The sequence below is a fragment of the Lichenostomus cassidix genome, chromosome 17 (genome assembly GCF_008360975.1).
Source record: "Lichenostomus cassidix isolate B80296 chromosome 17, HeHo_3.0, whole genome shotgun sequence".
NCBI classification, from domain to species: domain Eukaryota; kingdom Metazoa; phylum Chordata; class Aves; order Passeriformes; family Meliphagidae; genus Lichenostomus; species Lichenostomus cassidix.
This window is the reverse complement of record NC_139497.1, coordinates 8,914,069-8,929,355: the sequence shown is the minus strand read 5'-3', so window position 1 is coordinate 8,929,355 and position 15,287 is coordinate 8,914,069. Positions and strand designations below refer to the sequence as shown.

Sequence of the window (15,287 nt, the reverse complement as noted above, 5' to 3'; positions counted from 1 at the left end):
TCATTTGTTGAGAGATTTGACTCTGCCTTGCTCTGGCATTGCTGCAGCCCTCATTTTCCTGGCTGGTGGGAGCTTTCCCTGGGGCTGTGTCCTCAGTGGGGTCTGGTGTCACCTCGGAGGGGTTGGTGACACCTCCCAGCTGGAGGATTCCAGGCAGGATCAATCCTGTCCATCCCGCAGAGGTGTTGGTGCATCCGCTGCCCCGGATGGGAACGGGCACTTGGAGGGGTCTGCTGCTCCCAGCCCCTTTCCAGATGGCCCTGCTGTGTGTGCACGGCTCTGCTCTCAGGAACGCTGCTGCTGAGCCTCAGGTTCCCAGACCGTTGATTTTTAAGACATAAAAAAAAAAAAAAAAAAGACCCTGGTGAAGGTAGACATCTTGGCACCTCAGCCTGCGCTCCTTCCCGGGCTGCCGGGAGAGCAGGGAGCTCGGCCTCATGATGTAACTCTGCTCCCTTGGGCTTGGTAAGCTGCAATATGTTGGAGTTTTGCTGTGCATGTGTTGTCTTTGCCTCTAAACCCTGTTTGGACCTTTGCGAAGGGCACCCTGATGGCTGATGAAAATGCCAAGGAGAGGAGGCTGCGAAAGCTCTTTCTGTGTTTCCCAGCTTTGTTCTTTTTCTCTTCTTTCTTTTCCCTTTTTTTTTTTTTTTTTTGGTGGGCTTTTTTGCTTTTTGGTATTTTTTTTTGTTTTAAAGGCACCACTGTAGTTTGTAGTCATCATCTGTTTGGAAATGCTGCAGAGCCTTTCCTTGGCCGGTCTGACCTGTCTTCCATCCCCTCCAAAGACCTCATGGAGGAGAGGAAGCTTGTTTTCTTGTAAACAGAGGCAGAGAGGAAAAAACTAAACCAGCAGTAGCTCCTCTGCTTGGCTCCTCATGGCTCTTAAAGCCCTTTCAAAGACCCAATCAGTCTTTCTTCAGATGCACTAATTTTTACTACCCTTTGAAACCTAAAAATTAAGGGTTGGGGGGGCAAGAATGCTTCGTGGCTGGTGGTGTGTGCTCTTTATGGAGGTTCTCCAGCCACGGATGGTTAATAATCAGTCTGGGGTGGGCGAGGGAATGGAGGCAGACGGCTGCGGGAAAGGGGGAAAGGAGGAAAAAAATAAATGGAGCGAGTGAGACTTTTATTGTGAAGCAGCGTGTGCTTGGCAGTTGGCTTTGTTGGGACTGCTGCAAGAGCAGACATTTCTCGGCGGGGAGGGTGGGTATAGGATTTCCCTGCCAATCGGGAGCGGACGGATGGGGCATGGGGAGGGTGAGCAGAAAGGGAAGTTTGCTCTGGATTTAAGGGAGGGGAGGGTAAAAAACCCCAACACACACTCACACTCACACACACACATACACACACGCAAAAGCTGGAGGTATTGCCACTTGCGGTGAAGTTGGTGCTAAGTTGGCTGGGTGGAGCTGGGTGGGGATGAATGGTGCTGGGTGCCCCATGGGTGTCCCTTGGTGCTGGGCACATCTGCTGGGTGCTGATGGAGCAAGGTCGGGAGAGCGCTGGCCTGGGGGGATGAGGCTTCGAGGGCTTTGAAGGGGTTTCCTGTAGCTTCCTTCTGATCAAATGCTTCAAAATTCACAGTTGGCTTTTTAAAAATTATTATTATTTTCTACCTTGATACTGAGTTTTTGTTGGGAAGTTGTAATGTTGTTGCCTCTGCTAGTGAGGGATTTGTCTCTGGGATAGGAAGCAGGAGAGCCTGTGAGATGCCACCTCAACCAGCCTTGCCTTGGCACTCAGCTTTTGTACTATCAAAGGACAAAAGCGATGGTTTCTTTCTTGGAGTTGGGAATTCTGCTTTGAGAGCTGGGCAGGACCCAGGCAGCTCTGAGCTCCTGGTGACTGCAGCAAGGAGGGCGAGTGGTCAAGGTCTGATTGACTCCAGGGTTCTGCAGTGGCCTTTCTTCATGGGTGAGCAGCAGCAATGCCTCTGTGGAGAATGTGGATGATGTGTGTAGTGGGGGTACTGCTTAGAAAATACAGAAAAACTTAGGCTCAGATGGTTAAGAATGGCCCCTGGTAATCCTGGGGCTGCTTGTATGAGTCAGTGTAGCAGCAGGAATATCAAGACCTTTCCCTGTTGCAACAAAGGTTGGGAAAACAAGCTGGTCCCTGTTAGACTGACTGAGGCTCTTTATTTGCTGCTGGTGCCTGTGGCAAGGGCCTGGGTGCCCCTGGCTGTGGTGGGAGCTGGGGGTGCCCTCCAGCACTCTGAGCTCTCTTTGCTCAAGTCCTGCAGCAGGCTAATCCATGAGAAAAACCGAGGTTATTCCCAGTTTACAAGAAGTCTGAGTAGAGGAGAGGTAGGGTTTACAAGCTTGTGTTTGCAGCAAGGATATATATTCCTGGCTTAGCAAATAAATAAATAAGGCAGCTGCTCTATGTTCAGACTTTGGGCTGTGTTTTATGATGATTTCTCAATGGAAGCTGTTGGCCAGTGTCTGCTGAAGGTAGGCTGTGTTTCAGGCTGGGCTGAGCTGAGCTTTCAGATGCTCACAGTTGCTTTTTGGTCTGTGACTGGAGATTGAAGGTGTTGTGTTTGGAGTACAAGTTCCTGGTGCTGAGATCACCGAGATGCGGCTGGATTTGTTGTCTCATTGTGCTTGGGGCAGGCTGGGGACAGGCAGGGACAGGCAGCCACCCACAGCCTCTGTCCTGTGCTGCAGGAGCCATCCTTGAAGTGCCCTTAGCTGTGGGCCTGGCAGGTAGTGGAGGCTTTCCCAGGAATCTGTCTACCTCCTTCCCTTTGGTGATGGTGCCATTAGGGCTCAGGACAGGGTGATCCTGTAGGGATCTAGGGCTGGATGGGCCCTGAGTGGGGCTGGATGAGCCCTGAGTGGGGCTGGATGAGCCCTGAGTGGGGCTGGGGGCTGCTGTGCAGCACCTGCCAGCACAGGGCATTGCACTGAGCTCCCAAACCTGCCAGGGTGGCTGGTGACAGCAGCAGCAGCAAGGCCCATGTCCCCTGCCAGCTCTGGGCAATCCCACACGGGCACAGGCGAGCTGCTGTGGGAAGGTTTGGGAGCTGCCACACCAGGCTCTGTGCCTGTGCCTCATCCCCCTCACTTGCTTTATGGGAGGTGGGCAGGTTGTTTTTCTTTCTTTATCACTCAGTGCGCTCTAAACCTTGTGATTTGCATGGCTGCAGGCACCATCTGCTCCCCGTGCTGGCCTACAGCAGTTGGCTTGACCTGGGCTTATTCTTGTGCCGCAGCACCGGCAGTGTGCTGAACCCAGCGCCGACCTCCAGCTCTGCCTCCACACCACTGCTCTCCTTCAACACAGCTGGGCAAAGACCCCTTAGTTTATTTTTTTAAATACAATTTTCCTTCTGCTTTGTTTTGGTAGGATTTCTTTGGTTTCAGTGGTTTTTTTTAAAATTTTTTTTTTGTCTTGCTACTTCAAAATAGAAAGAGAAAGAGAAGGTATTAACACTGCAGACCTGAGCTAACAACGTGACTCCAGGCGTGTGAAAGGCAGAGGAGATGAGCAGGTGTTCCCTTTTTACATGCATTTTTTTTTTTTTAAAGAGAGGGATGAAGAAAAATTGCTTTCTATAGAATTAAAAATAGAGCTCATTAACTTTAATAAACATGGACGTTATGAATGAGGAGTTAGCTGTAGCTGACTGATGGTTTGCATTTTGGATGTTCATTTGAATGAACTACAGAAAAACCCAACCAAGCCACCAAAAGCACATGGGCTGGAAACGTTGATAAATGAGGTTGCAATGAGAAGTCTGGTAGATCTGCCTCCCCCACCCAAGGCCTAAAAAGTTTTGGGGGAGTCAGAGTCACCTCCTGGAGATGCCTTTCACACAGACAGACTCAGGATTCCCAGGCACGTTGCACTGGGCAAATCTGTCTGGCTGCCTCCAAGCCAGAGCTGGGAAGTGCCAGCCCTGGGCACAACCCAGAGCCCCTGTGCTCCTGGGGCTGTCAGCTGGGGCCAGCCTTGCCGTGTTTTATCTGTGACCTGTGCCTTGGTGGCAGCTTCCTGGCAGCCTCATTTTGCACGGGGAGGTTTGCCCGTGCTGTAAACAGGATGTGTCCATGATTGTCTCTTCTTTTGAATGCAACGTGTGTCTGACCACTGAGCTCAACCCTGATATTTCTGTTTTTTCTCCCCCCCACCATAGCGAGCAGTGCTGAGTAAGGGAGAGCCGAGGAAAGACGGCTGCATGAAGACTGAGCTGCTGAAAGACATCACCAACAACAAAGAGGAAGGTGAGCAGCTGCCCTGGTTGAGGGTCACACCTGGCTCGTGAGGTGGGCACGTGTTGGGGACAAAACTGGGGGCTTGGAGATGTGCTCAGTGCCCCCAGTGCCTCAGGTGTGCTCCCACAAACAGAGGCTCCCTTCTCCTGTGTTAATTCTCAGCAGGGCTCCTCCACAAAAGATGCAAATTTCCTTTTCAGTCCATCCCTCACCACTCCACTGAAGAAGGAGATCTAATTTTCACCCCTCTTTGGTGTGAAGCGCACAGGCGTTACTTTGAACTTCCTGTGTGTGACTGGTTTTATCTGAACTCTGATCCCTCCCCACGCTGACCTTTTCCTCCCTCTAGGAACATTGACTTTCTGCTTTGCTATGGGTTTCTCTGCTGCTGCAGGGCAGCCCTGATGGCTGCAGGGTGGCTGGAGGGGTCAGACACCCCACACTTCATGGCTCCTGTGTGAGTGCTGCAGCTTTTACTGGGCAGGATGCAGCACAAGTTCATTTGACAAAGTCTTTTCCTGCAGGGTTGTCTGTGAGTTACATGCTCACAAATCTAAGGGCTTAATAAATGTGTCAGTGGGATTAGGGAAAAAAGCCCACCACCCTTTATCTTTCCCCCCACTCCCTTCTTTCTTCCCATGGTTTTATTATTCCTGGACTAGTTACTTCTCATAGCTCTTCAGGGATTTGGCGTATTTTTGTTCTGCTTTCCATAATAGAGCATTAGGAAAGCACTGAACTGGCCCCATCAAAATCCCTACTCTTATCTAGAAGCAAAATTTTGGACTTAATTCAGTTGTGTGTGAGCACAGCATTGCTTTTTCTTTCTTTTCTGTCCAGTATAATGTTTTGTCAAGCTGTTCTAGTTAGAAAGTAAAGCTCAGAACGGGCAGAAATCCTGAATGCTGTGTCAGGTGCTTGGATATTAACTGGGAGCACAGGAATCCTGCTGCCAGGGCTGGTGGCATAGAGACCTCTGGTCTGGGAAGAGCAATGTCTGAGGTGTCAGTGGGAACTTGTGTTGCTCTGGGGGAGACTCACTTTGATCCCTTGCCTTGCTTAGCTCAGGACTATAAAGCTTGTTTGTGTAGCTCTTGGTTGATCTTACGGTGTCAAGAGTGTGTGGAAGTAAAAACTCCAAAAGGAGGGTGGGAAAAGACGTTTCTGTGTCTCAGATGTCTTGGCTGATTTTGACTTGGAGCAAATGCTGTGTCAGAAGGACCCTGAGAACCCTCCCTGTGCAGGAGCAGTCTTGAAGCTTCACAAGGTGCTCAAATTCCAACCTCTCCAGTTCATTGTCCTGCTCTGTTAGCAGGGAAAGGAGAGTCTTAAATGTGAGCTGTGCAGTCTCCGTTCTTCTGGAATGTTCTGAATGTGTCCTTCCCTCCCCAGGCACAGCACGTGTGGCACAGACAATGCTGTGTGTGCTGCTCTGCTGGGACATTGTCCCTTCTGCCCTTGGCTCCCCAGCTGGGCTCCTCAGAGCATCATCACCACCAGAACATTGGTTCATGTTCCAAAAGCCTGTTAATAACAGTGTTTAGTGCTGGCACAGAATTCACATTTTTGACTGTTGCATGAACATGAAATTAATCCAGCAGACTTGCAAGATGGCATGGAATTGTTTCCTTGAGCCCAGTTTCCTGGCTTGGAGGTGGAGCTGGGATATATGGACTGGAAAAGCACCCTGAAATCTCAGCTTTCTCTCTTTAAGTTTGCTTGAACAGTAATTTCCTTTGGTGAGGAGGATGGTGCTGTTGAATATCTTTGTCAGTGGCACAGACTGGTTTAGTTTGGGCTGCTGAGGGTGTGTTTGATGGGATCCATGGCCTTCAGCGTGCGACTGAACCTGCTCTGGACTGTGTTCCCTTTGGGAAAACCCCCTTGGCAGCTAACCTGTCAATACTGAACCTGGAATCGAAACTTCCAGAAGTTTGAAGTTGCAGAACCAAAGGCTGACTAAAGGTGCTGTTTGGGCTAAAGGCTTGGTGTGAATTGCTGTGTTTTCCTCTCTTTTCACTCCCCCCTTACTCAGAAAGATGCTGATGCTGAAGGTAGATCAGATCTCCATTGGAACTGAGTTAGCACATCTCACAGCTCCACTGCTGCCTCTGAATGGCCTTGTACCAGTTACACCTCTGTGTACAAATTTGTGCTTTGCCTGAGTCCAAGATAAGACAGGAAATTCAGGCAGCTTGAAGCTTTGGCTGATATTTAGGGGTCTGACTGCAAGCAAGGCCTGCAGTGGTGCCCATGAGCACTGCCTGGCTCAGCACAGATGAACATCATCATTTTGGAGATCTCCATGAAGATTTCCTGTTGCAGAGAAGGCTCCTGCTCTAGTGGGGCAGCAGCTGAGCTGCCCCAGTTCATAATCATAGAATCCCAGGCTGGTTTGGGTTGAAGGGACCTTAAAGCCCATCTCATTTCACCCCCTGCCATGGGCAGGGACACCTGTCCAAACTAGCCTTCATTAATGTGCTGGTTTGAGGCAGTGGACCCTTTCCTGGTGGTCCTCAGCCTGTCCTTTGGGCAGCTCAGCAGCTGGGGATGGGTTGTTGGTGTCTGGGGTGGGGTTGGTGTTTTCAGGGAGCATCCTGAAGGTGGCTGCCCTTGGGTGGGCAGCTGTGGTGTTCTGTTCTTTGTTCCTCAAGAGGGAGGTATTGCAGAAATGCCCTGCTGAAATGTTCCCTGCTGGCCTCTCCTCTTCTGCCTTCATCCTGATAAAGAAAAAGAATTGAACTCTAACAAATATTTGTAGGAGCAAGCCCTTTGCATGTTCTAGTACTTTCATTTCCAGTTCTGGGGGTGAGTCCCAGCTTGTGGAAATTGCTCACTAGGCTCAGTGTCCTTTTCTGTGTAAAATTGCTCAACACAGATAGACAAAAGCTGTGGATGAGGCTGTTTGTTGTCTGTGGGAAATGTTCCAGTTCAGTTTTACATGTGGGTGTGATCTTAGGTCCATATTTCCCTCTGACAGGATGGGGAAGAGGGCAGGGAGATGGGAGATGAGTGGAAAAAACCTTTTATTAGGCCATATTGTCTTTAGTCTGACTCAGAAAGAAACTATTAAAAAGTGGTTTCTTTGCAAGAATTACAAGTGCATTCAGTTCTCCTCATGTGCTTCACTCCCAGCTTTACGTCTCCCTTGACCTTTCAAGGCAAACCACTCCTTTCTGATTCCCCAGCCCCAGGGATGGAAAGTTCCAGTAAAGCAGTGGTATGAAGGAGCAGGAATGGGTGTTGGGAATGACGTTCTCCATTAGCTCCAGTGTTTCTGACCTTTCACCTAAGGCAGCTGCTTTACAAGAGCTACAGTGCTGGAGCATAGTGCTGGGTGAGACCTGCACAGTCTCAGATAAACTTCAGAGTGCTTTGAGAGACTCTCAGGGGTTTAAACTCTTGGAGAGGCCTTTTTTTTTCCCTTTTTCTCCCTTATTTCAGGTAGGAAGCTGCTGTGAGCACGGGAAGTGCTGCTTCCGCTGAGCAGCTGCAGCCTCTGCATTCCCAGGTGCAGGGATGGCAGCTTGAAAGGAGGGAAGGACTAATCTGCTCTCCTCAGGTACTTGGCACTGGGATCCCCTGCTGAGGCTGGCAGCAGGAGACCAGGCAGAGCTAAGTGATGCTTCAGGATTTTAGATGTTCACCCAGCTGTGCAGCCAAGCACTCCCTGGTTTTGGGACCCTTGCTCCAGGAAGGATGTGCCTGTGGCAGCCCAGGAAATGTGCTCAGAGCTGGCAGCCCTGGAGCAGGAGCGTCCCTTGGACATGGCTGGGCTCAGGGCCTCGTGGCCACAGCCCCATCCCATGGCAAAGGGATGAGTGAGCTTCATGGAGGTTGTTAACCTGCTCTGAGTCATTAAGTTGTTGAGTCAGTTTAACTGTTAAACTGTTAAAGTTAAAAGTGTGACCTCAGGGCCAGGAGTGCCAGGGGGATCCAGAGGGGCATTGGGAAGGGTGTGACCAGCAGGTCAGGGGAAGTGATCATTCCCCTCGGCCTCAGCTGGAGTTTGGGGTTCAGTTCTGGTCTCCGTGGTTCAAGAAAGGCAAGGAGCTAGTGGAGAGGCTCCAGCAGAAGGCACAGAGATGATGAGAGCTCTGGAATGTCTCTCACATGAAGAAAGACTGCAGGAGCTGGGTCTGGTTAGTCTGGAGAGGAGAAGACTCATAGGGGATCTGATTAATGTACATAAATATCTCCAAGAGGTGACAGAGGATGGTGCCAGACTCTGTTCATTGCTTCCAGTGACAGGATGAGGAGCCATGGCCATAAACTAAAACACAAGAAGTTCCACATCAGCACGAGAAAGGTAAAAAGAGCTCTGGAGCAGCTGCCCAGGGAGGGTGTGGAGCCTCTCTCTCTGGAGACATTCCAAACCCACCTGAACATGTTCCTGTGTTGCCTGTTCCAAGTGACACTGCCTTGGCAGGAGGTTGGACTGGATGATCTCCAGAGGTTCCTTCCAACCCCAGCTATTCTGGGATTCTCTGAGTCCCCACCAGCATTTCCAGCCCACTGGCCAAGTGCTGAACCCCATCAGCCCAACCTGTGTAACCTCAATGCTGAGCACTCACAGCAGAAGTTGATTCTTCCTATTTTCTATTTTATTTTTCCTGATTTGAGTCTTGCTGTGCAGGGTCACAGTGCTCCAGGGAGGAGTGATAATTGTGGTCTGGAGATACATGGACACCACCCATCTTCACAAGGGCTTGGGGGGAACAAGAGACCATCAATAACTCAGCCCAGAGAGGAACTTCTGCCTGAAAACATGTTTGTCTGCATTTCTTGGCTTCAAGATGCTCTGCTTTTTGGCTTCAATCACAGAATCCTGGAGTGGTTTGGGTTGGAAGGGACCTTAAAGATGATCCATTTCCAAGCCCTGCCATGGGCAGTGATGCCATTCACTGGCTCAGGTTGCTCAGAGCCCCTTCCAGCCTTCAGTGATGGAGGGAGTGCTTTCCTTCCCCATGGATACATGGATCCAGCTGCCACCTCTCCCTTATCTGTGTGGTTTCAGCCCAAACATCTTCATCCTGATGTCAGCTGGGCTTTTCTCTGCTTGGCAGTTTCCCTTTTTGTTTGGCTTAGAGGAGGAAGAGGGGAGGGAGCTGCTGTAACACAGGGATTACAAGCAGGTGCATTTCTCACTTTTATCCAGCAGGACAGTTGGGTATTGAATCAAAGTCTGTGGGATGTGTGGTGTTTTAAAGATGATCTGCAAAGTGGTTAAGGTAGAACATGTGTGAGATGTGTGTGTATAAATACAGCTGTGTGCACTTCTTGGGCTGCACCTCCAAATCCTCAGCTTTTCCTTTAAGCTCTCTCTTTGCTTTGTTCATTTAAGCTAAGTTCATTTAAGCTCTGCCTTTGATTAAAGGTTTCTCTTGCAGCAGCTGAAGCCTCTAGGCTCTGCCTGGGCTCTGTGCTGGGGGCTCTGCAAATGCATGGAAAAATCCCATGGGCAGTGAGGGTCTTACCTCTACCAGTGCTCAGCACCAAGATAATCAGAAAAATGTGTAAAAGTTCCAGATCAGATAATAGCACCTTTGCTTGTAGAACAATTTTTTATTTCTTTTTTTATTATTTTTCACCCTCTTTTCCCTCAGACCTCGTGGTGGCTGCAGTTTGGCCTGGAGTACAAGGGCTCCTAACGCTTGCATCTTTTTTTTACTTTGTTTCTCTGAGCACTGAAATCCAACTTTCAAAGATACATTTAAGCCTTTAATTTTTTTCAGAGCATTGTCAAAGTAACACTGATTTTTGAGTTGATACCTGGCCTGCCTCAGAAGTTGTTTCTGGTGGGTGCTGATCCTGTTGGGTCCCCACAGAGACGGTTGGTCCCCTCTGGCTGTGGCCAGCATGGCTGATGGGGACAGTAGCACATCTGCTAGGCAGCCTCTGCCCACAGATCAGTTTTGGCAGGCTGGACTGAGCTCTGGCGAGCTCCAGGACAGGACTGGAGCCAGGTCTGGCTCTGCTGAAAGGGCTGGAAACCCCAGCAGGCAAAGACAGCGAAGAGGAACTGACGTCTGGGCTGGCAGAGCAGAGGTGGGTCTAATTTTGCCTAATTTAGGGTTCTTTTGAAGTAATCATTCTAATTCTGATTTAGTCCAGCTCATTTCTGCTTAGGCACGGTAGCAGGCAGGTTAGACATATTCCAGGCAGGAATGAATTTGTCCAAAGATGTCTAAAGTGAGCCTGTGCTGCTTTTGAGCTGTTGGTTTCTCTCCCTGGCTTGCAGTGGTGGCTTAGGGACACCCTGGAGTCTGAGGTGCCTTTGAGACACCTCAGATTAGATGGGGTGGTCTCATCCTGTCTTAGCTTCTCCTCTGCTTTCATAGGAGTCTGTTTACTTCAGGGAAATTTTAATTCAATTTTGGACAACTGTGATGTTCTGAGAAGAAAACTTGAGCCTAACCCTTCTGCTTGAGCCTGGTGAGGGCTGGGAGCTCTGCAGGGCTCTCAGGGGGTTGTTAATTCAGAGGAGGGATTTAAATTCATTGTTGGGTATTCTTTGCCACATGGAGTCACTGGGATAATGAAAGAGCTCAACTTCTTGAGTCTTAAATTCCTTGTGTTGCTAAAATGTACCCAGCCCTCAAAGTTGATGTTTTTACTAAAGTTTGTGCCAACTTGATATCAACTTCAAATACCACCAACAAATCTCTTGGCCATGTTTCCTGTCCTCCATGTTGCTGGGTTTTAAATAAATCCAAGCTTGGATGAGGATTCAGGCAGTGTTGGGGTCCGTGGGGGAAGCTTTTCCTGCTGCATCTGGCATAGGGGATGCATAAAGGAGCTGTGAAAAGACTGGGATGCTTCTAATAAGGTTCCACTTCATGGATGCAGGCTAGAACTTTCTACCTTTGCTTTCTTTTTAATTAAAGAAAGGATGGTTGTGGATTAAAGAGCAGTGAGTGAGATGGAGAGAAAACTGAATGTGGAGAAAACCTTGTTTTGGCCTACTTAGAAGGGATGAATGCTGTAAAGTCACAAAGTTTTAGGGGAATACCAACTTCAGTTTTATAATTCCCTTGCACTTGCAGCACAAGAGCAGAAAAGCTGCTGAACAGCGTTTTCAAGGGGAGAACTCACTGCCACGAGGTGTATTTGAAATGAGGATGTTAGCAGGTTTTCAGTGAAGGTTTTTTTTTGGGGAATGAGAAAGGGGAGATGAAAAGGTCACGTCAGGAAGAAATGTTTCTTTAGGTGTCTGGAGCTGTTGAAGAGCTTCTGTGGGCTGTTTATTCAGTATTCTCACAGTGAGGCTCCTGCTGGCTCTGGTTTGTGTTCCCATCCCTGTCTATGGGCCAGAGTTCAGCAAAGGTGTGAATTTCTGTCGAGTTGTGCCTATTCAGCAGTGCTGTGCAGGTGCCCTTGGTGAACCTGAGACATCCTGAGTGTGGTCAGAGCTGCTGACATGTCCTGGCACAGGGGGATGGAGCTCATGGAGCACCAGAGGAGCTGCAGCCAAGCCTGGGATGGCAATTCCTCTTTTCCTATTGCCAGACCCAGTGTTTTGACTGGGGAAACCAGACCAGCTCACTTGAGTTGCCACACAATTTAAGTGATGCAGCTCCTGACATAAACTGGTTCTCCATGGGTAGCTCTTTAAGTTGGGGTTCAGATTGGACCCTGGGATGATGAGGTGATGCTTCTTGCAGGAGCTCAGTTTGTAGAAAACATTCCAAATGCCATTCCAGGCTACTCATGGATTTGTTTTAGTGCTGCCAGAAGAGGGAATGGGAGAACAGAGGGGATTTTTCCGCAAAGAAAGAGAAGGTCCTGCCTGTGGTGTCTCAGATTTGTTGGAGGCTGGAGGGGATCATGGTCTCTCTTCCTCCTCAGTCCTTGGCCTCTGCTATGAAATTCCATATCATTGTTTCATCAAATATCTACTCATACAGGTTTGGAAGCTGGTGCCTGTTTATAGGGGATTGATGCCACTTGTGTGTGTGTGATTTTAATTTTAGAGTCATGGATTTTTCATAAAGCCAATGACACTTTCTGGAGTAATGCAGTTTCTCTTTTCCCTAGGGCAGTGCTCTAATTCACGTTGTTTTGGTTGCCTTCATGGCAGGTAGAGCAATTCTTGCCCTCTGCTTATTCAGTTTATCTAATAGGCAGCCACTGAAGTTATTTGACTGCTCTGGTGGGAGAGCACAGTATTTAAATCAACAAATATTGAAGGCTTCATTCAGCCAGGTGCCTAAAGCTGAGCTCTAGAAACCTCCAGCTGTGGTTAGAGAGCTCATTTTTTGTTGTTTTTTTTTTTTTTTTCCTGGCACTGACTTTGCTGCAATAATTGCTTAAATGGCCTTTTAAAGACACTGAAAGCAGAAAGAGAAACAAGAATTGAAAGAATAAGGGCCTAGTTGTGGCTCCCTCTGCCCACAGCTTTTCAAATAGTTAAATAAAACAGTGAAAAAGGAGCACTTTATCTTCTCCCAGAGTTGTTCCTATCAAAAACAAACCCTTGTGGCTCTCTCTGTTCCCAGGGGGGTCTGGGTGGTGTGAGAGGCAGCAGCTGGAGGTGATAACTTTCAATCCTGCTTGGAGAACCTTCAGTCCCTGCTCCTGCAGGTGGGGTTTGTGTCTCTCTGTGCTCCAGAGAGCCCTGGTGAGCAATTTTTGGATGTTTTGGAGCTCTTTGTGGAGGCTGTGAGCCAGCAGAGCCCAGGTGGGAGGCAGTCCCAGGCTGGGTTGTCTCTCTTAGTGCAGGTGTCTCATCAGGAGCAATGGCCAGAGCTGATCCCCAGGGAGCAGTGACCACTCAGGCTTTGGAGACATTTTCCACATACATCTGGAAAGATGCTTTGTGCCCAACATCTGTGGATTTCAGCTGGCAATCAGGAGCATCAGTGGGACTGTCCCCCTCTTAACTGCTGGGTAGGACGAGGCTGGAGGGGTTGGATGCTGCTGCAGGTCTTTGAGACCCCCTGGACAGAGCCTGGTGGGATTCAGCACTGACCATGGGTCAAACCAGAGGTTGGGTTGGATGCTCCACGTGTACTGACCAGGCTGAGAAGGCTTTGAGTTTGCTGGAAATGTCTTTAAATCTCGGATGGGCACCAAAACTCAGGAAGTTTGGGGAATTATAAGGTTGTTTCAGGTACTGGAATGCATCAGTTTTATAATCTAGAGCTGCCAGGGCTGTTTGGGCAGAAATGGTACTCAAATCTTCCAGGTCAACCCAATGGGAAGCAAGTGTTAGATACCAGGGAAAGGTTCTTCCCCCAGAGGGTGCTGGGCACTGCCCAGGCTCCCCAGGCAATGGGCACAGCCTGAGGCTGCCAGAGCTCCAGGAGTGTTTGGACAATGCTGCCAGGGATGCCCAGGGTGGCATTGTTGGGTGTCTGTGCAGGGACAGGAGCTGGGCTGGGTGATCCTGTGGGTCCTTCCAGCTCAGGAGATTCTGTGATTCTGATAAAACAAATGCATTAAAAAGGGGTAGGAAAAGGGGAAGATACCTTTTTTCCCAATGGAAATGGAAAGAGAATTTGGGTGGGTTTTGGGAAGAGCTGTTCTGGTGAGCTGTGCAGTGTTGTGTCTCCTCCCTGCTGACCTTTACACGGAGCTGCCTGTGCTTGGAGCTGAGCTTTGCATGTCAGCCCAGGTAGGTACATTGGACTTGTCATCCCAGCTGGTCCTTCAGGCTTTAGCCTGGCATCAGGTTCTTGCCAGGTCAGAAGAGACATTTGAGAGTCCTATGAGCAGCAGCTGAGGGAGCTGGGAAAGGAGCTCAGCCTGGAGCAAAGGAGGCTCAGGGGGACCTTGTGGCTCTGCACAGCTGCTGACAGGAGGGGACAGCCGGGGGGATCAGGCTGTGCTCCAGAGAACAGGGAGCAGCCTCAGGTTGGACATCAGGAGGAATTTCTTGGCTGGAAGGAGCTGCCCAGATAGGTTGGGAGTTCCCATCCCTGGAAGTGTCCAAAGAGCACCTGGACATGGCACTCAGAGCTCTGGGCTGGGTGACAAGGTGGGCATTGGTCACAGGTTGGACTCTATGATCTTGGAGGTCTTTTCCAGCCTTGATTCTGGGATTCAGAGTGTTGTTTTCCTTGCCTGTTTGGGCTTCAAGGGCAGTGTGAAATGAGCTGCTGATACCCAGTGGTCTGGCTGTTCTTCTGGTGTGACTCCAGGCTGTTTGGATCCTGTAGGTGAGAATTTCTTTGATGGGAGCTGGTTTGAATCAATCCCCCCTGCTCTGTCAGAGCTCTCCCTGTACTCCTTGTGTTGCTTTTCATAACTGTCTGGTCTCTGGAAGGAAAACAAGCTGAGGAATCCCTAACAGCAGGTTGATGTAATCATTGCACTGATGGTGCCAGTGAATTGTTATCACTGCCGGTTGCCTGGGGAGCTGCTGGTTTGTCATGTCAGAAACTTTCCTACAAGTACATGACAGTCATAGTCAGATTTTTTTCAGCTGGGATCTGAAATCTTTGATGGGACAAAGTCATTGATGGAGGAGGAGGGAGATGTTTGGAAGGGAAGGAAAAGGAATGTTTCACATGAGCATTGTTGTGCATGAGCTTTTAGTCAGGCTGCAAAAATCTTGCTGCATTTGAATCATAGAATTATTTTAGTCTAAAATTGCATTCACCCTGCTTCACTCCTGTGTTTCCTCCTGCTGTTACCTCTGAAATGACACCATGAATCCTGGTCCTGTCCTGCTGAAAGAGCCAATTCCCTCTGGACAGCATTCCCAGGAGAGCTGGGATAGCCAGGGATTTATTCCCTGTGCTGTTCCCTGTAGCACAAGGAATTCATACAGAGCCCTGATGTGGACATTTGGCTGCTGGGCTGTGCTGTGCCACCAAAGCTCCCTGGGACAGCCCTACCAGCAGAGCCTTGCTGTGCCAGCCTGGCTTGGGGCAGGGCTTTGCCAGAGATCCGGATGCAAGATGGGGCAGAGTTTTGTTTGCCAGGCGAGGTGTTGACATATGGTCCAATAAATGCAGTTTTTGGAAAAGCCAGAGATAATATTTACCTTGGAAAAATCCGTTGTTGGGAATACATGGCCACATCTGCAGCTGAGGCAAGTGGGAATGAGTGCACTGCTGT

The 15,287-nt window shown here is 49.4% G+C and overlaps 1 protein-coding gene across 18 annotated transcripts in view; it reads left to right on the top strand.

The window, feature by feature from the left end:
- EHMT1 (euchromatic histone lysine methyltransferase 1) overlaps positions 1-15,287 on the top strand; it is a 119,755-nt gene that overhangs the window by 51,407 nt on the left and 53,061 nt on the right. For 17 of the 18 annotated variants that reach the window (XM_085076388.1, XM_085076398.1, XM_085076391.1 and 14 more), the window contains one exon: positions 4,145-4,232. In XM_085076388.1, the coding sequence (XP_084932514.1) occupies positions 4,145-4,232 (88 nt within the window). Of the gene's footprint in view, positions 1-1,236; positions 1,261-4,144; positions 4,233-15,287 lie in introns of those variants that run through there. The other variant, XM_085076389.1, reaches the window with a different exon arrangement.